This window comes from Anabrus simplex, chromosome 4 (genome assembly GCF_040414725.1).
Source record: "Anabrus simplex isolate iqAnaSimp1 chromosome 4, ASM4041472v1, whole genome shotgun sequence".
NCBI classification, from domain to species: Eukaryota; Metazoa; Arthropoda; class Insecta; order Orthoptera; family Tettigoniidae; genus Anabrus; species Anabrus simplex.
Genome location: NC_090268.1, coordinates 430,123,768 through 430,151,704, shown reverse-complemented (window position 1 = coordinate 430,151,704; position 27,937 = coordinate 430,123,768). Strand labels below are relative to the sequence as shown.

The 27,937-nt window shown below is 41.9% G+C and overlaps 1 protein-coding gene across 1 annotated transcript in view; it reads left to right on the top strand.

Annotated features, from left to right (window-relative positions):
- The first annotated feature begins 4,801 nt into the window (after positions 1–4,801).
- Positions 4,802–27,937, top strand: part of LOC136872807 (trehalase) — a 63,342-nt gene continuing 40,206 nt past the window's right edge. Inside the window, exon 1 of the mRNA XM_067146646.2 lies at positions 4,802–4,893. Within this exon, the coding sequence (XP_067002747.2) occupies positions 4,805–4,893 (89 nt within the window). The 5' untranslated portion in view covers positions 4,802–4,804. The remainder of the gene's footprint in view (positions 4,894–27,937) is intronic.

Genomic DNA, 27,937 nt, shown 5'->3' with positions numbered 1-27,937 from the left:
TAGTTGGGGCTGAGCCGGCAAAAAAAAAAACCTCTCAATGATGTTATTTAGTAGGTAAAAACCAACGAAAGATCAGTAAAATCAATATTCGCGTTAGAATGATAACCATTTCTTGCACAAAAGAAGGTCCATTTTAGGTACGAGTTGCATAAATAAAATTATTGCAGACCGACTTCCTTTCTTTCTACCGCCTCGAGGGAAGTGTCCTGGATCGTCAGAATTTGGGTCAGAATACAACTGGAGATTAGGACCAGTACCTCGCCCATGTGGGCTATGCTGAACAGGGGCCTCGTGGAGGGATTGGAATATTGGAACGAATAGGCAAGGAACAGGAAAGGAAGTGGGCTTGGCCTTAAGTTAGGTACCGTACCGGTATTTGCCTGGAAGTGAAGTGGGAAACCACGGAACACAAATTCCAGGATGGCTGAGGTGGGAATAGAACCCTCCTCTACTCAATTGACCTTCAGAGGTTCAGTGGACCCCATTCCAGATCTCGCACCACTTTTCAAATTTCGTTGCAGAGCCGGGAATCGAACCCGGACCTCTCGGGGTGGCAGCTAATCACTTCACCGCTGAGGCGGAGTTACGTATGAACTGCGTAAATAAAATTATTCTAAAGATACATTTTTTAACAAATGATACACGAAATTTATCACTAAGTTTGAAAATATTCTTTTGGATGGAAATCTAACAATAAATATGAAGCTGTCTATTATTTGGATTCCGGCTCTCCTTTAAAAACATTTGAGGATGAAAATAGAGACCATAAGTTGCGTTCCCAGGTACAAATATCCCGTAAGTTTTGTTCTATGCTTGTTTCTCAGGTATGTAAGTTGCGTCCCACGGTTCTCTCAAATTAAGGGGTGTCCATTTGCATTATTCAATGCTATTTACCTATTTCATTTATTATTTAAAAACATGCTGTATTTTTAAGAATTTTGAATATGTACCGTGCAAACTGAATTATAATCGAACATTCTCCCTTCCATTTGCAGATTTAGGATTCTATTTTTTTAATATATATTTTTTACAGAACGAATCCATATTTGTACATTGTCGACTCCGTTAATACGACATAAATGATTCATTTGTTGAAGTAGTATTTTGTCAATAAAAGTACAAATATTGTAATTCAAATTTTCATAAATTTTGTCGAAAATGTTATTGCCCTATTTTGATTAATAAAAAGCTACATTCATAATTTTAGTCAATTTTTAAGATAATTGCACAGTAAAACAGTGTCCCAAATTTCATTTGTCTGTGATTAATGGTTACAAAGATAGTAAAATTAACATTCTAAAAAATTACACTTTTACATTAAAGCAATACAAAGTAAAAAGTGAGACTCCAGTATCTCCAGTAACTGTTAACGATAGGTCAATGCAGTTCGACACTCGGTTGTAGTCTGCAATTGCCTTAGTGGTGAACTACAAACGTGACTGTAGTTCTTGGTTTATGACAAGTAGGCCATAAAATATTCAACAAAATTTGAGAAAAGTTGAATATCAATATTTGAAATTTTCTGTCTAAAACTACTTTACCAAATAATATGGTTTTAGTCTACTTTGTACCTAAATGCTGTGGGTAGTAGCTGTAAAAATATCATTAATGTCACATGATTAGTTTCCGAGTTTACCCTTCCGAAAGCTTGGAGTAATGTTGCAGCCTTAAGGAACATCGCAAGGAGTAAACTGCCATAAAAATTTAACCATGAAGTAAAACCACTAACCAATAAGTTACCAACAATCTACAATGTTTATTCATTGCACATGATAATTTTTATCCCCTAGAGTAAGTATTTACTACTTCCTCACTGTGATCTTCACAGACATTGCCCTTAAACCTTTACAGTCTATCGAAACACATTATAACATACATAATTACAAAGGGTACGGAGTGTCATTAACACTGACATCCGCTGTCCTTGTCAGTGATATAGTTTAAAAAACATTCCGGAACTACAAACTATGTCTTTGTTAGCTTTACGAGGTTCAATGTCATTACTGAGAAATCATTGCTCCGTAGTATAATTCTTCATAGATAAAAGACTTTATAAAGTAGTGTAATCAACAAAATTATTGCAAATCAATATTATAAATTAATTTGTCTCGTTATGCTTTGTCCATTGTAGCAACCATAAACTGAAGGAAATTTTTAAATAAAATTAAAATAATGACCAACCCACAGATATTGTCTTTACAAATAATATGGCTAAATTTGGCTTTTGCCGAAAGGTATTTTCATGCAGTAGTCTTAGCAAACTGTGTCTTTATATTATTACTGTTGAAAGGTAAGCATTTGCTTGTGCAGAAAGGATCTTATCTTACTTGTGATAGCTCTCCTCCATTTTATCAAATTTCTTAATGGTATATTTGTGGGGTTTTTTCTTGCAATTTGCTTTACGTCGCACCGACACAGATGGATCTTATGGCGACGATGGGATAGGAAAGGGCTAGGAGTGGGAAGGAAGTGACCATGGCCTTAATTAAAATACAGCCCCAGCATTCGCCTGGTGTGAAAATGGAAAACCACGGAAAACCATTTTCAGGGCTGCCGACAGTGGGGTTCGAACCTACTATCTCCAGAATACTGGATACTGGCCGCACTTAAGCGACTGCAGCTATCGAGCTCGGTGGTATACTTGTATCTGATTGGATAATAATAATAATAATAATAATAATAATAATAATAATAATAATAATAATAATAATCTAAGGCCACCAGAGAGTCCTGGTGTAGGTCTTCGAGATGATGCCTATGGGCGTGCTGCGTGCGCCTGTCAGGATGGGGCCTTAGGGCACGTCCAATATGCACGCTGGTTTTCTGAGTCAGACAGCCGGCGCCGAGTCGGCATAAGTATATCCATTGTTGCTAAGCGGGACTGGCCATAATGCACCTGCGGTAGTCTGACTCAGATGTTTACCGGACTGATTAGTTCATTCTGGTTTCAGACAACCTGCCGCGCAGGCTGTTGATTTTCGTGTTGAGTGTGGTAATTCGCCCAGTTCTTCGTAAGCCTGTGTTCAAATTCTAACAAAATAAAATAAAACGTATCCGAACTTATTTTGAAATATTCGAAAAATCTGCTTTCGTCGGCAAGTAACTGTGGAAAAAGGTGTTTGTGCTCCCCGTAAATATATCTTAATTCATTAATTGGATGTATATCACTTCTCATTCGTTTTAACTTGGTTGTAACATTGTCACTTAGCAGCAATAGAGCTGCAGCCTGTTCTCTTGTTAGTTCTTGTTAGTTGTATCTCATACCCTTTTCTTGTGGCAGCCATGTCTGCGCTGACAACCAGCTTTCATAATGGCCACATCCCACCTGCCGCTCGGAGTCAGACAGTCAGCGCCGACTGTCCGACTCAGAAAACCAGCGTGCATCTTGGACGTACCCTTACCCGGGATGAAATTCAATGTTGAAAATTTCACGAACACTTACTCCCAGAGCCAGAAGTACCTGAACTTAATCTTCTAGCTCCTTTATCCTCTGATTTAGTATCGCTCTTCCTTGCTTGTCTTCTCTTAACTTCTCCTTAATTTTTATTAGTTCTTTAGTTAAGCTGTCCTTTATATCGTTAACTTGTTGATACTGCATCTCGAACATGTCTTTGGTCTGGTTAGCCTGAGAAGCTTCGCGCACAGCTGTCTTGATTTTCTCCATGTCCTCCTATGACAATGGACCTGGGTTCATCTCATCGCCTCCAATGACTAATAGAGTAGCCACTATAGCTGCCGCTATCAACAGTTCTGACAGGCCTATTCTTTTATTATTTCCTATTTTTCACGGCGTCTTGATCACGGCCCCAATTTTTTCTGATTACCGGGATTCGACCGTACTTTGAGCTTGTCACACGTATTGCTGAGTCCGGCTCCATGGCGAAATGGTTAGCGTGCTGGCCTTTGGTCACAGAGGTCCCAGGTTCGATTCCCGGCAGGGTCGGGAATTTTAACCATCATTGGTTAATTTCCCTGGCACGGGGGCTGGCTGTACGTGCTGTCTTCATCATCATTTCATCCTCATCACGACGCGCAGGTCGCCTACGGACGTCAAATAAAAAGACCTGCACCTGGCGAGCCGAACCCGACCTGGGATATCGCAGTACTAAAAGCCACAGAACCTTTCATTTTACCTATTGCTGTGCCATCGCCTTATCGCACTCTTACGCCCATACTGCTTTCCCTACACTTCCAGATCGTTAACATATACGTCTGTTCACTAGCTCAGCTTAGCAAAGACTGTCGAACCAGAAGTAATGACCAGTAAAAATTAAAATCTCCGAACTATCCGGGATAGAACCCGGAACCTCTTAGACCATTGGTCAGAATGTTTACCAGTAAGCGGTATGATTGAGTGTCTTGTACAATAGTATCTGAATCAGGTTAAATATGTTAGGGTGACTGGTGGTAAGGGCGTTCCGTTCTTTTGAACGTGGCTTCTTACAGGACGCAACTCCCATGCTTCAAAATTGTTGCCTCAAATTCGTAAAGAATTGTCAAAGACCCAATATAGGATGCAGGTTACCAGCTCTCGAGTAATCAGTTATGTACCTCTCGTCTGCACATCAGCGACTGGAATTTTTATTTCCACAGAGTCGTCAGAGTTCGGTCGCCGCGTGTTGCATCATCATTCAAGATAACATTATTGTATTTTGAGGTAAGTCCCCACGCAGTAGGACCTTATCTGAGGCCCGGTGGTGGGAGACACTGGAGGCTCGTCCGCTGCTCAGCCAATAGCGATTCTTGCACACATCCTATATTAAGTGTGGCCCAGTGAGCGGGTCTTCAGTCTAGACTCAACACCATGAGTGCGCATTGCTGGAGGATTGTTGCTTTGCTGGTGGTGGCAGTGGCGGGGACACTTGTTCACAGCCTCCCGCCCTCCTGCGACAGGTCAGTACAGCTTTCTCCATAGCCGAGTGGCTTGCTTCACACATTACTTGTCTGGCAGGTGTGGCACGCTCGAATCCCGGTAGTCAGAAATAACTGTGGCCGTGAAATGCTCGGATTACCCGGAAACAAACTATTTAGTACTGTTTATGCCTGTTATTAAGTATTCAACCCGAAGGTTGGTTTGATCCTCAACAGCTCCGCCATCAGCTGTCATAGACGACCTAGGCCTCGTTCTAGGGTCGTGTACAAGAACAAGACTTTGAGCGGATACCTTACAAAATCTATCTTTGCTCCAAAGACGATTTCGGCTGAAGTAGACTTTGCAAAGTCGAGATTTTATGAACTGTATTTGAGGTTACTAATAAGTTAAAAGAAATATAAAATGGTTCAACCTTGCAATACTATTAAAATAAGAAATGTAAGTTTACATTCTTACTTTTTTTAAATTGGTACCGGTTTCGACCAGTATTTTTGGTCATCATCAGCCTATCACAAATAGGCGTAAAACAATGCACAGATAAATAAACTGCGAAGTATAAAGAATTCTGTAGGTTGCTGATAGTGAAGCACTAAAATCTTTAGGGAGTAATGTGCGTTCAAAGATGCACAGATAAATATGAAGTTGCAGTTTATGAAACACTATAACACACGTATTTATCAGCTACAGTTTATAAGGCGCTGTACGATTTTAAGTCTATGATAATATCTGTAAACAAGAGAAGAGCGCCTTCCGTCAAGCATTTTGCTTTTTCAGTTATTTCTGATTAGGTCTAATGTATCATAATTGTTCGCCTATTTTTGCTCAACCTTGGAAGAAAAAATTCAACTTGTGAAAACTTGACAAATGGGATCTTTTCTTGACAGGCAGTACTGATGCCCTTCTAATTATTCTGCTAACTGTCGTCTGACTTTCATTTCGTAAGAAAGCAAAAACTAGTTCAAAATTTCCTATTAAAATAGTCTATAACTTGACACTTATTCATTTAACATAATATCGGTCAGTAACGTGTAAAAGCCTAAATAATAAATTAACTAGAGGACCCGTACTGCTCTGCAGTATTCCTTATAAATAGGTCAGATAACTCGTCTTCATATTCCTATCGTAGTCATATTGTATGACCTGCACTTATCAATGGCTTTATGGACATTTAATAAGAAGCGCGTTATGGTATGCGGCAGTTTGTAGTCAGAATTCATCCATTCTGACGTCACCATGCCGTCTATTTGGTAAACACCTAACCGTATGTTCGCTTTTCTATCCTGCAGTTCTTGATGTACAGCTTGGTATTGTGTCGTAGAAGGCAATGGTATTTTTATCGCAGTTCTTGTATAATGAACAGTTTTCTTGTGAGCACATAGGCTGGTCTCGAAGGAACGCTTTTTTCCAGGCAAATTACTTTTTTTTAAAGATACATGGCCTTCACTGTTTCTTGTGTAGCTGGGTTATCCTTCGCTAGGTGTTCCCAGTGAATGTCTAATGCAAATGTCATGTGGGGATCTGTTTGTACGTAGACATTTTTTTCTTACCAGCATGAAAGTTATTAGGAACGCTCTGCCATCTGTTGAATATATCTGGAAGGTGGGAATGGTTAGGGAATCAAAGAGTATCTAGCAGGGAATAGTATTCTTCCGTGATCTGAGGAAGTGTATACTCTCTGGCTTGACAGGTAGTAATCAAACATGGCTGCATGCAGTGACATTACAAAGAATGCAAATCATCTATCAGAATATTAGTGAAAGTGTTAGTCGCTTAGCAACCTGCTAAGTATAGAATGTATTGCGGGTTAGAGTAAGCCTTCGCCTGCAATTATTGGAGTGATCGTTTAGTGATTTTATTAATACTCGAAGTTGCCTGAACTTAGAGACCTATCAACGTCTCATGATTCGCCGGGAGGTAATTCCGGAGAGAATCAAACAAAAATGAAGCAGTTCGGTCCAGTAGAACGGATGGACGGATTTGTCAAAGCTGTTTTTGTTCAACTCTAGTAATTCTAATAATTGATACTTACCCGTGACATAACATCATAAAGCAATTTGCAGTTGTATCATTGGAGGAACAGGTATAGGTTTTTCTGTCATTCGTACATATTCGAACATCGCGAAGATATCTATTACAGTTCGTTGAATTCCGCTATCCTTCTAGAACTCAATCAAATTTTGCGCATCTCGAATAACTCGACGAGGAATATGTGTGGCTTGGATAATCTCCTGGAAATATCAAAATCTTCCACAAACTGGTCATTTGAGAGTACAGTACTATGATTAAATCCTTTCTTTACATTATGTTCATGAGGTTCGCACTACTGGGGTAGTATTGTACTGACACAAATCACTTTTATGGTATATTTCAAAACCCTACTGTACTTATTGTATTATCCTCTACAGTCGACTTTGTGAAGCCGAAGTACGGGCCATTGACAGCTTCGAAGCAAACTCTCGGCCAAAGTCTACTTTCCGCAAAGTTTCGATTATGAATGGGAAAATGGTGACTTTGGTGGGTAAAAAGTTGACTTTACCTCAAAGTCTTGTTCTTGAATACGACCTCTAGGATAGTGACGTAGTTCCCGCTGCTTTCCTCATCAAGCCGGAAATTGTATAGGTATACAGTATAGAAAATAAAGTAATGTTGTTTTTATTCAACAAACGTGTTTGGTAAATACACTCAAGACAAGACTGACTTCAGTAGGCTACTTGTCATTTCCGTTTTATGGTTACACTTCTACTAGAGCTGCAGTATACTAGAATATTTATTAAATAAGCATTCTTTCTGGATTAAATCCACACACATATATAACAAATCTTTAACAGAAAAGGTCAAGCCTTCAAAGGCGACCTCTCATGTTAAAGATTTGTTAAATACTCATATACGCAAGACCTTCGTGGATTTAATCTAAGAATAATAGGTACTCAATAAATTATAATGAGCTATGAAAACCTACGTTATTACTAGAATATTTAATTAACTATCTGCTGCAATGTATTTAGATTTTTATCCGCTAAATGTTAGTTTAAATAATAATTTGAGAGTAGAGTACTATGATTAAATAATTTCTTTACGTTGGAAGTGGGATTTTAATGTTCTTACATCAGTTGTGGATTATGTTCATGAGGTTCGCATTGCTGGGGTTCTACTGTAATAACACACATAAGGTTTTAGGTATATTTCAAAACCCTACTGTACTTACTTCTGTTTCGTATGTACCGTCACTATTATCGTTTTATTATTATTATTATTATTATTATTACTATTACTATTATTATTATTATTATTATTATTATTATTATTATTATTATTATTATTATGCTTAACAAATACATCAAATACATACAAATACATTATGTGTAAAGAAGTAGAATCAGAAATAAGGCTTTTTGTAGATAATGTCATTTTGTACAGAGTAATAAATACGTTATAAGATTGTGAGCAACTACAAAATGACCTCGATAATGTTGTGAGATGTACAGCAGGCAATGGTATGATGACAAACGGGGTATAAAGTCAGGTTGTGAGTTTCACAAATAGGAAAAGTCCTTTCAGTTTTAATTACTGCGTTGATGGGTTAAATGTTCCCTTTGGGGATCATTGTAAATACCTAAGTCTATAAGGAAAGATCTTCATTGGGGTAATCACATAAATATGATTGTAAATACAAGGTACAGATCTCTCCACATGGTTATGAGGGTATTTAGGGGTTGTAGTAAGGATGTAAAGGAGAGGGCATATAAGTCCCTGGTAAGACCCCAACTAGAGTATGGTTTCAGTGTACGGTATGGGACCCTCGCCAGAATTACTTGATTCATGAACTGGAAAAAAAATCCAAAGAAAAGCAGCTCGATTTGTTCTGGACGATTTCCGACAAAAGAGTAGCATTACAAAATGTTACAAAGTTTGGGCTGGGAAGAATTGGGAGAAAGAAGACGAGCTGTTCGACTAAGTGGTATGTTCCAAGCTGTCAGTGGAGAGATGGCATGGAATCACATCAGTAGACGAATAAGTTTGAGTGGTGTTTTTAAAAGTAGGAAAGATCACAATATGAAGATAAAGTTGGAATCCAAGAGGACAAATTGGGGCAAATATTCATTTATAGGAAGGGGAGTTAGGGATTGGAATAACTTACGAAGGGAGATGTTCAATAAATTTCCAATTTCTTTGCAATCATTTAAGAAAATGCTAGGAAAACAACAGATAGGGAATCTGCCACCTGGGCGACCACCCTAAATGCAGATCAGTAGTGATTGATTGATTGATTGATTGATTGATTGATTGATTGATTGATTGATTGATTGATTGATTGATTGATTGATTGATTGATTGATTGATTGATTGATTGATTGATTGATTGATTGATTGATCACAATTGGGATCCCGGTGACAATGACAAGTTTCAGTAGTGTGATAATAAAGTTAAAACATAATTATTCAACAACAACAAGAACAATAAATACAGCAAGAGTGCAACAAGCAATTCCATGGAAAGAAAATATTACACCGAGCTCGATAGCTGCAGTCGCTTAAGTTCGGCCAGTATCCAGTATTCGGGAGATAGTAGGTTCGAACCCCACTGTCGGCAGTCCTGAAAACGGTTTTCTGTGGTTTCCCATTTTCACACCAGGCAAATGCTGTGGCTGTACCTTAATTAAGGCCACGGCCGCTTCCTTCCCACTCCTAGCCCTTTCCTGTCCCATCGTTGCCATAAGACCTATATGTGTCGGTGCGATGTAAAGCAACTAGCAAAAAAAGAAAAATTACAAGAAATACTACTATATAAACATTCTAAATCCAGCATCATCATATACAAATTCACACGTACGTTAAATAATTCAAATAATACAATTTACAGTGGATGAGCTTTGCATTAAAGTATGACACCATCACAGACTTTACACACAATTTACAGAATGCTGGAGTCTATTCTTAAAGCATCTTACACTTTTTGCGGAAATGCTCTAAGAGAGCTGCAGGTAATGCACACCAATAATCAATTCACCGATTTACAAACGAACATTTACCGCAGTTAGTTTTCTGCAATCTACCTTTTACTTTATGGGGATGATCTGACCTGCTTTCTTCGCTCGTAGCAGAACACGCTGTCCTAAGGTCAGGCATAGTCCTGCAATATTGCTGTAGGTTGGGGTCGACGTACAAAACATGTGAAGGAAATGTCTTGTAATGAGCATCGTTGAAAGTAAATAGTGATCAATATTCAAGTTATCAGAATCTTAAAAACCTGCTGTTTTTTGAAGCATCATCTACGAACTCCAACGATGTACAAAACGGGAATCTAAAAGTACCACTAAGAAGTAAGCTTGTTGACATATATATGATTTATGGTTGGGGCCTCATCTGAAAATTTGCGTTGCGGAAGTTGGCCTCACAAAATGTATAACGGAAGTGTAACCCTAACAACCGTGCATGTATGGATGGATGGTCAGACAACGTTTCCTAGCAACCGTGCAGACTGTTATGTGAGGAATGAATGGATGGTCAGACAGTGTTACCTAGCAACCGTGCAGACAGTGATGTAAGGTATGGATGGATGGTCAGACAGTGTTACCTAGCAACTGTGCAGACAGTGATGTAAGGTATGGATGGATGGTCAGACAGTGTTACCTAGCAACCGTGCAGACAGTGATGTAAGGTATGGATGGATGGTCAGACAGTGTTACCTAGCAACCGTGCAGACAGTGATGTAAGGTATGGATGGATGGTCAGACAGTGTTACCTAGCAACCGTGCAGACAGTGATGTAAGGTATGGATGGATGGTCAGACAGTGTTACCTAGCAACCGTGCAGACAGTGATGTAAGGTATGGATGGATGGTCAGACAGTGTTCCCTAGCAACCGTCCAGACAGTGATGTAAGGTATGGATGGATGGTCAGACAGTGTTACCTAGCAACCGTGCAGACTGTTATGTGAGGAATGGATGGATGGTCAGACAGTGTTACCTAGCAACCGTGCAGACTGTGCCTTATTACTGGTGGTCATCTGTAATTAGCAGCAATTGACCGAGAGACATATTTACCATCATTTGATTTTCGCGAAGTGAATTGTGATTTTCTTTCGTCACGAATATGTCTCATGGCTGGGAGTCCTCCGAAAATTTGTGTAACGCGACAAAGTGTATGACGGAACTGACGTCACACATTTTGCCGCGTTACGTTACAAAAATTTTCGGAAGACTCCCAGCCATAAGACATATTCATGTCAAAATATAGTTATCTAACTCCCCAGCTACATCCCACCAATATTTACTCGTGACGCAGCAGTAGTCCTATCTATCGGAGATGAGTGGCAGCAGGAAAGAGAAATATCATCACAACAAACAATGGTTAATGCAATGTTATTCTTGATCAGTTTAATGAGGGTTCGACATTAAATGCATTCACATTTAATTTTTCTTCCGACTCTATGATATTAGGACATCTACATTAAAGGCAGTCCTTTCATGACACCTCTTATTCTTCAAGCGATCCCTCCTTTACGAAGTTTCTTCTCATTTTTGTAATCATCTCCACAATTTTCTTTGTCAATATGGGCTAATGACCGTGCGATTTTACACCTTCGGACAATCATGGCAAAATCCATCGCCATTTAATACGATTGAACAAAATGTCCATGTTAGCATGGCGCTGATATGCGCTAAGCAGCAAAAGTCTAAATTAATGAATTCTATCATCGCAGTCGATATGGTAAAACTGTACAAGATATAAATGGTCCTGTATTGTATTGTCTGTAACATTTGTTGCGTAGTAGCCTACTTTTCGATGGGGCCAATAACATAGGTAGGCAACATAAAAATTAAATTTTAGGCATCTTCCCCTAAACTACCATTTTATCCGATGTGAATAAAAGCATCTATAGCGTAGACTGTAGTGCCTTATTTCCCGACTTTACATACCGATTTTCATTCATTTCTATTCTCCCATTTTTCTCGTAGCTCGGCGTTGATATGGACATAGCAAAAAAAAAAAAAAGAAAAAAGAAATGAAACTTGAACATCTCTGTTATCATAGCTGGTACGGCCCGACGCGTTGGCTGAATGGTCAATGAACTGCCCTTCGGTTCAGAGGGTCCCGGGTTCGATTCCAGGCCAGGTCGGGGATTGTAATCGCTATTGGTTAATTTTTCTGGCTCGAGGACTGGATGTTTGTGTACGTCCCGATACTCTCCTCTTCATATTCAGACATCACTCTACATTACCAACCACCACAGAAACACATCCTTTCATATAGAGTTGGCGTCTGGCTCCGTGGCTAAATGGTTAGCGTGTTGGCCTTTGGTCACAGGGGTCCCGGGTTCGATTCCCGGCAGGGTCGGGAATTTTAACCATAACTGGTTAATTCCACTCGCACGAGGGCTGGGTGCATGTGACGTCTTCATCATCATTTCATCCTCATCACGACGCTCAGGTCGCTCACGGGTGTCAAATCTAAAAGACCTGTATTTGGCGAGCCAAACTTGTCCTCGGACACTCCCAGCACTAAAAGCCATACGCCACTTCATATAGGGTTGCGTCAGGAAGGGCATCCGGCCGTAAAACAAAGACAAATCCACATGTGCAGTGCTGTTCGCACCCGCGAACCCGCAGGTATGGGAAAAGCGGTAGAAAAGGAAGAAGAAGATTATAGCTGGTACGGTAAGAAATGTATGCTTTTCAGAGTTCAGTCTGCAAGCCTCCGTGATTTTACAAAATTATTCCACAGTTCTCTATTTATAACTAGCTCTGTGGTCTCGTTTAGTCCTGTATCTCCAGTGGCGGCGATAAGAGGGTTGGGGGTGGGGAGGGCAGTCAGCTCCCCCCTCCCATTTTTGTAGAAAAACCATATTCTTTCTGGAATTAAGACATAAATTATAGGATATGTTATTCTATATAACTTTATTATGTAGTATTTATTGATAAGACCAGTAATATATATATATATATATGAGAGTAACATTTTAGGCCTTCCCCTAAACTGCCATATCACTCAGCGTGAATAAAATTGTTTACAGCCTAGATTGAAGTGCCTTATTCTCCGACTTTACGTACCAATATTCGTTAAATTATTTTCAGCCATTTTCTCATAATACGCGTTCATACATACATAATTTAAAGTGCATTTCCTTGTTATATAGGACACGACCAATACAGAAATATCATTTTTTTTAAAATTCTGAGCAATGTACAGACAGTCGGTGGTGACTGTTGGTTGACAGTTGATGTTGTGCATATATTTTACCCTAGTTGATGATATTTGGTAATCGAGGAACAAATAGTTCCGTACATATGAATACGTAGAAGGCAACACCCCTCTCATACTGTATGCTCCAGCGTAGTGCTAATGGAGAATCTCTCGTTTTGTCTTCAGTACATTGACGAAGTTCAGTGGTATCGCGCAACACTGATCCCTGATTGTATGGTCACGTTCAACTTCCAATATGATTGTAGTCATTATCTTGTCGCCGATGTCAGCTCTTATCACAGACAGCAAGTGTCTGATTTCCCAAGCACAACAGGAAAGTGTTGCAATTTTCCCGTTCCAATCAACATAACAAAACTCACTTTCATATACAATAGGAGCCAACAATAAGGAATTCATAGAATTTTAGGCACTACTTGTATTTTTCAACGTTGGAACCACTCAGCTGAAACAAGTTGATCATTTGCTAATTAGAGAGTAATGTTGCTCATGATGTCGCGCCCATACTGGGGAAGTCACGACTAAGTTCCATCGACTCCAGCCCGTATAGTTGGCAACCTCTATCTCTAATAGAATAAATGCATACATCTGTTATGCCTTTCAGCGTTCAGTCTGCAAACCTCTGTGATTTTACTAAGTTCTGCCACAGTCCTCTATTTGTAACTAGCTATGTGGCCTCGTTTAGTTCTATACCTTCAGTGGACCGGGCGAGTTGGTCGTGCGGTTAGGGTCGCGCAGCTGTGAGCTTGCACCCGAGAGATAGTAGGTTCGAACCCCGCTGTTGGCAGTCCTGAAGATGGTTTTCCGTGGTTTCCCATTTTCACACCAGGCAAATGCTGGGGCTGTACCTTAATTAAGGCCACGGCCGCTTCCTTCCCATTCCTAGGCTTTTCCTGCCATATCGCTGCCATAAGACCTATCTGTGTCGGTGCGACGTGAAGCAAATAGCAAAAATACCTTCTTTAAGCTCCCTCCATTTTTTTGGAAAACCAAACTTTCTGGAATTATGATTCGGTCGTTTATTTGGAGATGGTTTTCCGCCTGGTCCTAAACATTTTGAAGGAATTACATTTTCTTTAACTTACCGTGTCTAAATTCTTCCTCTGATAGTAATAGAAACTAGGTTTCTTTAAAAATGCAATTTGTAGAAGTCCTGTTGTCTTATCAGCTAATTTCATTTTTTTAATTATCAACAAACTGTTGGCGGAAATACCAACAAATTGCCGTTCGCCGCGACTGGCCGAATCGTACAGCGCCACAGCAAGTAGTGCAGACAGCGTGTGCTGTGAGGAAGGGTAGCAGGGGCATGGTCATGGACACTGAGGTATGATTCACCCGTTTGCCGCACACATTCATCAGTATGGCTGTCCCTTTAGTGTCTGTTAGTTTGTTAGTGTGTAGTGAAATAGGCCTACTAAATGATTTTTAACTGTATAATTACGCCGTACTTCGATTGAATTGCATTATATGTGCCATTATTGTTCCTTTCGCGTTCTTCCATGAAATTTGAAACGTGGTAGGAGGAATGGAACAGGGTCCACTCAGCCTCGGGAGGTCAACTGAGTAGAGGAAGTTCGATTCCCACCTCAGACATCCTCGAAGTGGTTTTCCGTCGTTCCCCACTTCTTCTCCATGTCAGGATGGAATCTAACTTAAGGCCACGGCCGTTATTGGTACCGTACATAAGTTGATACACTGTCAATCATTATTTCTCTGTCGAAATTCACTCAGAGAGCATAAAGAAATTTACCGTTTGTAGCTATTTCGTCTGTTCGATGTAACTTATACCCCCGCCCTCACCCGCAATATTCCTCAAACTCGGGTGCCGTCTACAATTTTTTTCCCTGAACACCCCCCCCCCTTCCAATTACCAACCACCGCCACTGCATATCTCTTATCCTTAAATCATTAGAAATTGAGTCTAACAATCGTCATCTTGGTCTCCCTCTACTTCTCTTACTCTCCATGACTGAGACCATTATTCTACTAGGTACCTATCATCCTCCTCCAATAGAATATAACGTATATAACGTAGAACAAAACGTATTCCATCACTCTGATAGGGTTCGAACACCACTGTCGGCAGCCCTCAAGATGGTTTTCCGTGGTTTCCTATTTTCACGCTAGGCAAATGCTGGGGCTGTACCTTGATAAACGCCACGGCCACTTCCTTTCAACTCGTAGCTCTTTCCTATCCCATCGTACCATAAGGCCTGTCTACGTCGGTGCGACTTAAAGCAGATTGTAAATAATAATAATAATAATAATAATAATACTAATAATAATAATAATAATAATAATAATAATAATAATAATAATAATAATGAACGTCAATGACCGAGCTCGATAGCTGCAGTCGCTTAAGTGCGGCCAGTATCCAGTAATAGGGAGATAGTGGGTTCGAGCCCCACTGTCGGCAGCCCTGAAGATGGTTTTTCGTGCTTTCCCATTTTCACACCAGGCAAATGCCGGGGCTATACCTTAATTAAGGCCACGGCCGCTTCCTTCCACTTCCTAGGCCTTTCCAATCCCATCGTCGCCATAAGACATATTTGTATCGGTGCGACGTAAAGCAAAATAGCAAAAATAAATGTCAATGAAAATAAAACCATATAAACCATAAACAAACGTACGAATTTGGAATAGTTCACTGGGGCCCGGTTGTATAAAGACATCTGACTGGAGATCAATTAAGAACTTAGTTCTGAAAATGAACTGAGATTACGACTTCATCGCGTTGTATAAAACTGAACTCGGTTTACACATGTGTAGTTCAAATGTAATCGGAGTTCAAAAAATTGGACGTGGCAACACCGCAAAACAAATGAAATACGAAATAGCTCGGCCCGTTGGATAATACTTAAATAGTGGGATTGACCTCGCCGTGACTGTCAACAAATGAAATACGAAATTGCCGTGACTGTCGAAGAAGGAGAAGAAGATAATATTGTAATCTCGCGAAGTAAACATGCAACTTCACACAGAAAGAAAAGGGCAATCTGCTGTATATTGTACTATCAATGTACAAACATATAATAGAAAATAAAAGAATCTATATGGTGACATCAAAGTTGAAAGAGAAAGCCGTTGACTTGTCAATGTTAAAGAGCTCTCCAACAACCATTTGAAAACTTACTGTAGCATAAAACCTAAGAGTTGTTAGGAACATACACTTGGGTGACAGGGGATAATTTATTTGACTAGGTTTTTGTAGTGTGTCCCTTAACTTTAGTTCCAGTCGCTCCACAACATCTTTCGATAAACGAAATCTTATTTTGAACATTTCACACAATTCAATAATCGGATTCCGTCTGTGCCGAAAGACGCGAGGAGCTCGTTGTAAAATTAACTATTCTTCATCAGACGAAAAGTCGGAATAATCTGACATCCCTGCTAAAGAAAATATATATGCTTTGTTTTGTAAACTTGAAACATAATAGAAAACTAAGTAACAACATGTTGGTATAGCAGTATGCTATTGTTTATATGATATTCACATAACCTCACTTCTGAAAAAAATCGAGCGATCTTTAGCAATATTATTTAACTACTAGCATTCAATATATTTATAACGCACCTCGATATTATTAAGGTACGGTATTCTTACGCAGATACGATACAAGGAAACACTTCTCAAGTCTTCAGGTCTAGTTCAATGTTTAATATGAATGATAATGATCTAAGTTCAAGGAGATTAACCGACGAATATTCGGCAGTCAAATCTGAACGTAGATCAAGACGAGATGATCTTAGATTAGCGTTTATACAACAGAAAATCGAAGTTCAACTTGACTGGCAGCCATTTTTCCTCTTTAAACTCAGATCAAAAGTTTTATACAACCGGGCCAAAGAGTAACAATAATGTAATACAAATGTTCAGGGCACATTCGTCACACGTAGGGGAAGAAAATATGGACATGGGTCTAAAAGCGTTTTATTTCCATGTTAGAGCTTACTTCCTACAACTCTAATCACACTCACCATCGTCGTCCCCGTTCAGTTCTACTACAGCAAAACCAGTAAGTAGCTTCACCCCCCGCAGTCCCGAGTTCGATTCCCACCTCAGCCAACCTCGAAGTGGCCTTCCGTGGTTTTCCACTTCTTCTCCATGGAATCTAACTTAAACCCACGGCCGCTTCCTTCCCTCTTCCGTATCTATACCTTCCAATTCCCCCCCCCCTGCCCACAAGGCTCCTCTTCAGCGTAGCAGGTGAAACCGCCAGGGCGAGGTACTGGTCTTCCTCCCCAATTGTATCGCCGTCAAAATGCCTCACGCTCCAGAACACTGCCCTTGAGGCAGTAGTCTCTGAGTCCGAGGGAAAGGCCAACCCTGAGCGGTGATGAAATGAAATCAAATGCCGGGAGTAAGGCTCGCCAGATTCAGGTCTTTTGATTTGACTCCCGTAGTTGACCTGCGCATCATGATGAGGATGAAATGATTTTGGAGACAACACGTACACATACAACTGGGGAGTTGGACCAGTAACCTCGCCCAGGCTATACTGATATTTTTCAAATTTCATGGCAGAGCCGCGAATCGAACCCGGGCTTCCAGGGTTTGTAGCTAATCACATTAACCACTACACAACAGACGCGGACGTTTATAAAAGTAGGAAAGATCACAATATGAAGAAAATATTGGAATTCAACAGGACAAATTGGGGCAAATATTCATTTATAGGAAGGGGAGTTAGGGATTGGAATAACTTACCAAGGGAGATGTTCAATAAATTTCCAGTTTCTTTGAAATCATTTAAGGAAAGGCTGGGAAAACAACACATGGGGAATCTGCCACCTGGGTGACTGCCCTAAATGCAGATCAGTATTGATTGATTGATGTATTAGCCCTCGTACCGCTTTTTCAAATTTTGTGGCAGAGCTAGGAATCGAACCCGGGCCTCCGGGGCTGGCAGCTAATCACACTTATCACTACACCACAGAGACGGACGGCTATAAATATTTTGTGAAATATAGGTGTGTGGCTCTGAGTAGTTCGCTGACGATACAGACTGGCCTTGCGTGTAGAAAGAACCGATCGTCCTATCTTAAAGTTAGATAAAACTCTTTCTATCGAAAATGAGCATTCGACAACACGAACAGAATTTGACGCTCTACCTACCTATTATACAACAAGTAAGTTTACACTAAATGAGGGTAAACATTGTTTGAGTTTCAATAATTCTGTGTCGTTTATAATGGAAGAGAAAACACACCGAAATGAGCAGTCTTACTTTTTTTACAGGCCTAGTATTTGCCTGATGTAAAAATGGGAAACCACGGAAAACCATCTTCAGAGCTGCCGACAGTCGGGTTCGAATTACTATCTCCCGGATGCAAGCTCAAAGCTGCACGCCTCTAACCGCACGGCGAACAAGCCCGGTAGCAGGCTTACTAGCCTTGCAGCTCTTCATTCGGGAGGTGGAGGGACTGGTCCACACCTTCGGCTGTACTGACAGTGGTTTTCCATTCTCCTGCACCAGTAGCGGCGGTTGAGAATGAGGAGTGGGGAGACATAAAGAATTATAGAAAACGAAAACGTACCGGGGGCCTGGGAAATATAACTGGGGGTAGACAACAAAATTGAATCAATCAATCAGTCAATCAATCAATCAATCAATCAATCAATCAATCAATCAATCAATCAATCAATCAATCAATCAATCACCACTGAGCTGCATTGAGGACTGTCGCTCAGGTGACAATTATTACCTATCGGTTGTTTACCTATAGACTTGTCTTAAAATTTAAAACTGCAACTACTGTTTGTTCGCCTCTGTGGTTTAGTGGTTAGTGTGATTAGCTACCACTCTCAGACGCTCGGGTTCGATTGCTGGCTCTGCCACGAAATTTGAAAAGTAGTATGAGGGCTGTAACGGTGTCTACTCAGCCCCGGGAGGTCAACTGAGTTGAGGGGTTTCGATTCACACCTCAGCCATCCTCGAAGTGGTTTTCCGTCGTTTCCCACTTCCCCTCCAGACAAATGCTGGTATGGTACCGAACTTACGGCCACGGCCGCTTCCTTCCCTCTTCTTTGTCTGTCCCTTCCGATCTTCCCATCCCCCACAAGGCCCCTGTTCAGCATAGCAGGTGATGCCGTCTTGCGAGGTACTGGTCCTCCTCACAAGTTGTATCCCCCGTCGCAAAATCTCACGATGCAGGATTCTGCTCTTTATGCGGTATAGGTGGATCACTCGCTGAGCCCGAGGAGAAAACTAATCCTCGATGGAAAACGGATTAGGAAAGACAGAAAGAACACCATTAGTATATACATTTTGTTTTATGCCAGAGTGACTACTCCCTTGGCTCTTTTCAGTCGCACCCCGAATTGAGGTGAGCTTCACGTACCATTTTAACCACATGCTAGTACTCCTGCTCTTCTGAAAGTTCTGGCAGTACCAGGGATCGAAGAAGTCCTCTGAGGATTGCAATTGTACTAACCTTTACGCTACAAACACTACTACCATTCAGTTTATCACCCAAGTAATCATCCCAGAATATTTCACTTCATTGGTCTGGACCAACCCAGAACAGTTAGCTGTTAGAGGACCTTACATGGCTTAGCAGCAGGACTGCATGTAAAGCATCCGGCTTCACAGGTTTTAGCAGGACATTTCTACTTACCTGGTATTTATTTCCGCGTACCTTGCAGTCTACATTACAAACCAATTCAAGAGTGCTGACTTCAGCTGGGCAGAAGGAAGAAGTCAACAGCATGTTGATAGTGCGATAAGAGTTCTAAAGCTAGGCCAGTAGGTGTGCAATGCGAAGTCTCAGAGAGATGACTCGCGCCATCGAAGGCCACCTGCATATCCCACGAAGTAGGTTACCTCACTCCCTGCTCAATTTACTTTGAAGTTTGTAGATTTATTTATTATTTTCAAAATAGTTTTTATTTAGGGTAATCACAAAAATGGGATTGTAATTAAACGGTACAGATCTCTGTACGTGGTTATGAGGGTATTTAGGGGTTTGGTAAGACCCCAACAAGAGTATGGGACCTAACCAGTATTACTTGCTTTAAGTACTGGAACAAATCCAAAGAAAATCAGCTCGATTTGTTCTGGGTGATTTCCGACAAAAGAGTAGCGTCACAAAATGTTGCAAAATTTGGGCTGCTAATAATGTTATTCACTTTATGCCCCACTAACTACTTTTATGGTTTTGGGAGACGCCGAGGTGTCAGACATTAGTCCCGCAGGAGTTGTTTTACGTGCAAGCAAATCTTCCAACACGTGACTGACGTATTTGAGCACCTTCAAATACCACCGGACTTAGCCACTCAGCTCAGCAGTTTGGGCTGCGAAGACTTGGGAGAAAGGAGACGAGCTGCTCGCCTAAGTGGTATGTGGTATGTTCCGAGCTGTCAGTGGAGAGATGGCGTGGAATAACATAAGTCGACGAATAACTTTGGCTGATGTCTTCAAAAGTAGGAAAGATCACAATATGAAGATAAAGTTGGAATTCAAGACGACAAATTGGGGTAAATATTCGTTTATAGGAAGGACAGTTACGGATTGGAATAATTTACTTACGGAGATGTTCAGTAAATTTGCAATTCCTTTGCAATAATTTAAGAAAAGGCTAGGAAATCTACAGATATGAAATCTGCCACATGAGTGGCTGCCCTAAATGCAGATCATTGTGAATGATTGAAATAACAGCTAAGTTAAGAATAAATTCGACTGTAGGAGCTGTGCGTGTTAAAATGGTGGGATCATGTAAGGTGAATGGAGGAGGGCAGGTTACCTTGGAGAATAATGGAGATCAAGGCGATGATGATTAGACTTGGTTTTGCTTGTTTAATGATAAGAGATGTGGAACTAACATGTATCAACATGTATTCTTTAATATTTTGCGGTTCCTAAGTCTCTTGGCTAGCAGGAGTCGACCGACACGCAAACACTGCTCTGTATAACCTTGCAAGAGGCTACAAGCTGATAAGACGAGGAAGGAAAGTACAGTTTATCTGTAGCTTACGCGGAGTGAGTGGGGAAGTACTTTAAGAGGAAAGCCAACCTTACAGTCTTCATAAACACTCTACATAACCTCCTTTCCTACGTTTCGTTTTGTGTGTACATCTCGAATGTTCGGTGTTAACTATAGTTTTATTTTTATCTCGGACAATATGAATAGTGAAGAGCCCCACTATTAGTTTGTTTGTGTGTGCCAATGTGAATGGCTTAGATGATAGAGCGTTTGCTGTCTCTTGGCGGATTCGATTCTAGCGCATACCGAGCGAACTGGACATGCGGTTGGGGTCGCACAGTTGTCAGCTTGCATTCGGAAGATAGTGGATTCGAACCCCACTTTTCCGTGGTTTTCTATTTCCACACTTTAATCAAGGCCAAGGCCAATTCCTTTCCACTCCAACCCCTTTCCTATCTCATCTTCGCGATAAGTACGGCTTCATAGTTAATGGTTAGCATGCTGGTCTTTGGCCCTGTGGTTCCCGGGTTCGATTCCCGGCCAGATCGGGGATTTTAACCTTCTTCTTCTTTATCTGTTTACCTCCATGGTCGGTTTTCCCCTCGGAATCAGCGAGGTATCCCACCTCTACCGCCTCAAGGGCAGTGTCCTGGAGCTTCAGACCCTGGGTCGGTGTACAACTCGGGAGGATGACCAGTACCTCTCCCAGGCGGCCTCACCGGCTATGCTGAACAGGAGCCTTGCGGGGGGATGGGAAGATTGGAAGGGGTATACAAGGAAGAGGGAAGAAAGCGACCGTGGCCGTAAGTTAGGTACCATCCCGGCATTTGCCTGGAGAAGTGGGTAACCACGAAAACCACTTCCAGGATGGCTGAGATGGGAATCGAACACACCTCTACTCAGTTGACCTCCCGAAGCTGAGTGAAACCCGTTCCAGCCTCGTACCAATTTTCAAATTTTGTGGCTTAGTCGGAAATCGAACCCGGGCCTGCGGGGGTGGCAGCTAATCACAGTAACCACTACACCACAGAGGTGGACGGATTTTAATCTTCATTGGTTAATTCCATTGGCTCGGGGCTGTGTATTTGTGCTGTCCCCAACATCCCTCCAATTCACACACCACACATAACAATATATACCACCACAATAACACGCAGTTACCTACACATGGCAGATGCCGCCCACTTTCACCGGAGGGTCTGCCTTACAAGGGCTGCATTCGGCTAAAAACAGCCACACGAAATTTATATTATAGTCGCGATAAGACTCATCTGAGTCAGTGTGACGTAAAGTGAACTGTAAAAAGATTCCAGCGCAGGTCGGCTGTACTTGAAGGTGCTCAAGTACCTTGTCATCATGTTCGTACATTTAGCGGCAGATGAAGAAACTCATTTGTGACACAATTCGGGCACCTCTGCATCTTCGGAAATCGTAAAAAGAGTTCATATCTTACTATGACGTGATTGCCTTCTTTTTGTAGTCGAAAGAAATGATACTTTACCACGGTGTAATTACTTTCCACACTGTTTTGTTCGAAATAATCTCTGAGTATAGTCCACCTGTGTCGTGTAGTGGTTAGTGTGATTTAGCTGCCCCACCCCCGGAGGCTCGGGTTCGATTCCCGGCTCTGCCGCGAAATTTGAAAAGTGGTACGAGGGCTGGAACGGGGTCCACTCAGCCTCAGGGGATCAACTGAGTAGAGAGGGGTTCGATTCCCTCCTCAGCCAAACTGGAATAGGTTTTCCGTGGTTTCCCACTTCTCCTCCAGGCAAACACCGGGATGGTACCTAACTTAAGGCCACAGCCGCTTCCTTCCATCTTCCTTGCCTATCCCTTCCAAAAAACTTCCCATCCCCCCTCAAGCCCCTGTTTAGCATAGCAGGTGAGGCCACCTGGGGAAGTACTGGTCATCCTCCCCAGTTGTATCCCTCTACGCTGAGTCTGAAGCTCCAGGTGGTAGAGGTGGTGTCCCTCGCTGAATCTGAGGGGAAAACCGACCCTGGAGGGTAAACAGATGAAGAAGATTTTTTTTTTTTTTTGCTTTACGTCGCACCAACACAGATATGTCTTACAGCGACGATGGGATAGGAAAGGCCTAGGAATTGTAAGGAAGCGGCCGTGGCCTTAATTAAGGTACAGCCCCGGCATTTGCCTGGTGTGAAAATGGGAAACCATGGAAAACCATCTTCAGGGCTGCCGACAGTGGGGCTCGAACCCACTATCTCCCGAATACTGGATACTGGTCGCACTTAAGAATAAGTCTGTGAGTGGTTGAACTCCGCTTCACAAGAACGTAAACACACATAGTCAGAGAGATTATGAATCAAGGAACACGAAACTTAACCTTGAAGAATTGTTTCTCCGCCCGGATTTACTGCCTGTGAGGATGAATTGTCGAGCGTCGGCCTCCCGATCAATAGATAGTGGGTTCAAACCGGCCAGAGGTTGTCTGCTTTTGGGAAAGGCGAAACTAAGTCCATTCTACAATCCATATCGTACGATGTGACACATTTGGTGTTCATCGACGACATTCATTAAAAACTCAGTCAAAGACTCCCAAGAAAGATTCCGTTTACTCTGCCAGCGAGCAGACAACCAGATGGCGTCAAATTTTAAAAATATGTCTGCACATGTTTGCTGAGGCCACACGATTATTATTATTATTATTATTATTATTATTATTATTATTATTATTATTATTATTATATCTTAATCCGTTTACCCTCCAGCATTTGTTTTCCCTCGGACTCAGCGAGGGACCCCACCTCTACTGCCTGAAGGGCGGTGTACTGGAGCGTGAGGGTTTGGGTCGAGGGATATAACTGGTAAGGAGGACTAGTACCTTGCCCGGGCGGCATCACCTGTTGTGCTGAATACGGGCCTTGGGGGGGGGGGGAGATCGGAAGGGATAGACAAGGAAGAGGGAAGGAAGTGACCTTCGCCTTAAGTTAGGAACTATCCCGGCATTCGTCTGGAGGAGAAGTGGGAAACCACGAAAAAACATTTCGAGGATAGTTGAGGTGGGAATCGAACCCACCTCTACTCAGTTGAGCTCCCGAAGCTGAGTGGACCCCGTTCCAGGCCTCGTACCACTTTTAAAATTCCTTGGCAGAGCCGGGAATCCAAACCGGACCTCCGAGGGTGGCAGCTAATCACGCTAACCACTACACCACAGATATGGACGATTTAGATGATGATGATGATGATTATTATTATTATTATTATTATTATTATTATTATTAGTCTATTATTATTATTATTATTATTATTATTATTATTATTATTATTATTATTATTATTATTATTATTATTATTATTAATATCCTTTCACATGAAAACAAATATTTTCAGATATTACACTCCTGTTCATAACCGCGGTGGACAATTATCCATCTTCTTTTTCTAGATCCTCGTGACATGAACTAAAGCTGCTTCCTGACTGGGGCAGGAAGGACAACAAGGCTTTCTGTCGACGTGAAGAGAATAACTAACCACGGACTACGGAAATACCGGCTGACTAACGGTGTACGTTTCTACACCACCCACCAACCCACCTAGGTAGCAGCTATAGGCTAACCTACTTCCTATAAGATCGTACATTCGTATGTTCTTCTTCGGCCACCTTCATGGTTTTGGGATACGTACCGAAATCCGTGGGTCGAACGCTGGTTCTGCTAGAGCGCGACAGGTGAGCTCAATTCGTGACTGCACCAGTGGAGTGGCCGCGCGTGTTGGCTGTTCATTCGGGAGATGAACGGGTTCGATCCCCACCGAAGGCTGTCTTAGGAATGGTTTTCCGTGATTTCTGATCATCACTTCAAAGCAAATGCCAAGACAGTACCCATTCATAGGCCACAGCCGATTCCTTGTCGAACTTCATTCACCATCATTCATTTTCACTGGCTCCACAACTGAGAAGGGTATCCGGTCGTTAAAACATGCCGTTTCATCTCTCCTAATAGTTAAAATTGGGGGATTCTGCGAAATCCACAATCCACACGCTGTGGGTCGGGCCTGATCTTCACGGTGATGTTACACCTTATCTACGGTAAGCTCAGCTATTCTAAGGTAAACTAACCTAAGCTAAGGATAGCTTAGAGTGTAGGCCTAACTTCACGCCAACCTAACTGGCTGCCCTTCCCTACCTTTAGCACAAGTTTGGGCTCTGAAGATAATCTACTACTCACTTGCCTCTCCTCACTGTATCCTCTGAAGATCACATGCTCCTCGCCTGCTCTTCAGAGGATACACTGAGAAGCAAGTGATCCTCAGAGCCCAGACTTTTACCAAATGTAGGGAAGAGCAGCCGGTTAAATTAGCGTGAGGTTAGGCCTACACTCTTAGCTATCGTTAGCTTAGGTTAGCTTAGCTTAGTTTGGCTTAACTTAGCTGAGGTATGACGTCGCCGTAAGGATCAAGCCCTATCCACAGCATGTGGACTGTGGATTCCGCACAGCCCCAATAACTACGGTACTTCTCCTCATTCCCAACTCCGTATCAAGAAATATCTCCGCCATACGAAAAGCATAGAATAATGGATACATTTTTGGGCTTAAATGACGAGACAGCGAGTAATGCTTTGGTTGTTGCCCTCCTAGTAGCCTCTTACGACATGCAGGGGGTACAGATGATGCATTCTTTCATTCCACCCACAGGGGAGATGAAGAGTTCTGATAAACCGAATTAAATATGTAACATCATGATCTACGAGCAACAATGTGGCATATCCATCACACTACATTGCCATACCTTGCCACAAGATAGCGGCACCTATCAAGATCTACGCCCAACAAAATGGTGACTGTTTTACCACACAATTTTATGGCCCTAAATATTCGCAAGATACGTAGTATGAATATATTTCTCCTGCCTTGTTTGACGTTATCGTGTGTAAGGGGCTTTGCTGTGACCTAAACGAAACGCCAGTCAAAGACAGTGGAAACTCCTTTAAAACACGGCGCCATTTGTATCTACTGTATGTAGAAGACAGTGTCCTGGCACACGCTAATATCGTGTGGGAAAGACGAAGACTTCAGGTCGGTTTTCGAGGACGCGACCCTCGAATAGGAAAGTGGTAGCACCGAAAAGAAAATGGCAGTCTCCTTTATTCAAGTACAGCCTCAGCAGTCTCGAGATGTGGGAATGGTGATACCACTAATAAACATAATAAGGGGCGCTGCCAGAGGGGTTCGAACCTAGTATAGATAGATTACGAACACTGGTTGCTACGGTGACGATTTTCTGTCAGCTCCAAACTGACGACGCTGCAACCAGATAGAACCGCAGCCAAAAATCATGTCCATTTTAAAACAGGACTAAGGAGTAAACAAACTTCCATTCAATGTGTCCGGCTACGGTGACAACAGTGTTGTTCTTTTCTGCTTGCTGATCACCATGAAATACTTTTTTAGTAAAGAATTAATTGACCGAGGGAGTTAGCCGTATGGTTAGGGGCGTGCAGCTGTGAGCTTGCATTCGGGAGATAGTGTGTTCGGGCCCGACTGGCGGCAGCCCTGAAGATAAATTACCGTGGTTTCCTATTTTCACCGGACCGATGACCTTTGATGTTAGGCCCCTTTAGACAACAAGCATCATCATCATCAACTTATTTTCACCCCAGGCAAATGCTGGGACTGTACCTCAATTAAGGTCACTGCCGCTTCCTTCCTATCGTCGCCGTAAGACCTAGCCTATCTGTGTCGGTGCGATGTAAAGCAATTTCTAAAAGAATTGAGGGAGATTCAGGTTAAGTAAAACCATGGTCCCCAATATTTTAGTCACAGCCTGTTCCTATCTCTGCATTGACAAAACCTGATAGAGCTGAAGAGGTAGGAAAGAGAAACAACACGATCTTGCGGCTTGTCACGATTGTCTCTCGCGTAACTCTGCTCCCTGACTCTCGAAGAGGCCACTTGACTATTGAAGAACAAACTGGAAATTTCTCTTCAGAAGAGCATGTCGTCAGAAGTACGCTCCATCTGAAGTCCATGAGCCGAAATATTTACATGACGATGACTCGTCACTCTCATGTCTCCTGTTTCCTTTGGAAGTGAACAGCTTACACGTTATACTTTCTGCGCTACTGCCAATAACTATGTTTTCGTTTTACAGACACGTCAAGAGACCTACATGTTGTCCTTCAGGAGTTCTTTAACATGACACACGGCTGGCGTGTTTCAAATACTACCGCAGTGAGGCGGATCAAACCAGCAAATTAGAGCTCATTTTACTTTTTTAAATCGTACAGCGCTGCAGATTGCTATGGAGACAAAGAATAGGCGAATTTAATTTTCGTTCGGTATGAACTTATTCTTCATAGAAATGCCATAATCAAAAAAAGAAAGAATAACTTTCAATGCATTAATTGCTATGGTAGTGATGAACAGACCTCGGATTTTTAGGTGCTAAAATTTCTATTTTAGGCGTTTAAAATAGGCTCTCAAATGTGAAAAAATTAGGTTCTAAAATATATCTTAGGCAGCCTCAATTTTCTTTATTTTTTCTTTCTTAATCCGTTCACTCTCCAGGGTTGGTTTCTCCCTCGGTCTCGGCGAGGAATCCCACCTCTACCGCCTCATGGGCAGTGTCCTGGAGCGCACGACTTTGGGTCGAAGGACGAAACTGTTGAGGAGGACCAGTACATCGCCCAGGTGGCCGCACCTGCTATGTTGAACAGGAGCCTTGCAGGGTATGGGAAGATCGGAAGGGATACACAAGAAAGAGACATGGAAGCGGCCGTGGCCTTAATTAAGGTACAGCCCCAGCATTTGCCTGGTATAAAAATGGGAAACCACGGAAAACCATCTTCAGGACTGCCGACAGTGGGGTTCGAACCCATTATCTCCCGAATACTGGATACTGGCCACAATTACACAGATAATGACTCCGAGCATTGCTGATGTGGGAATCGAAACCCCTCTACTCAGTTTACCTCCC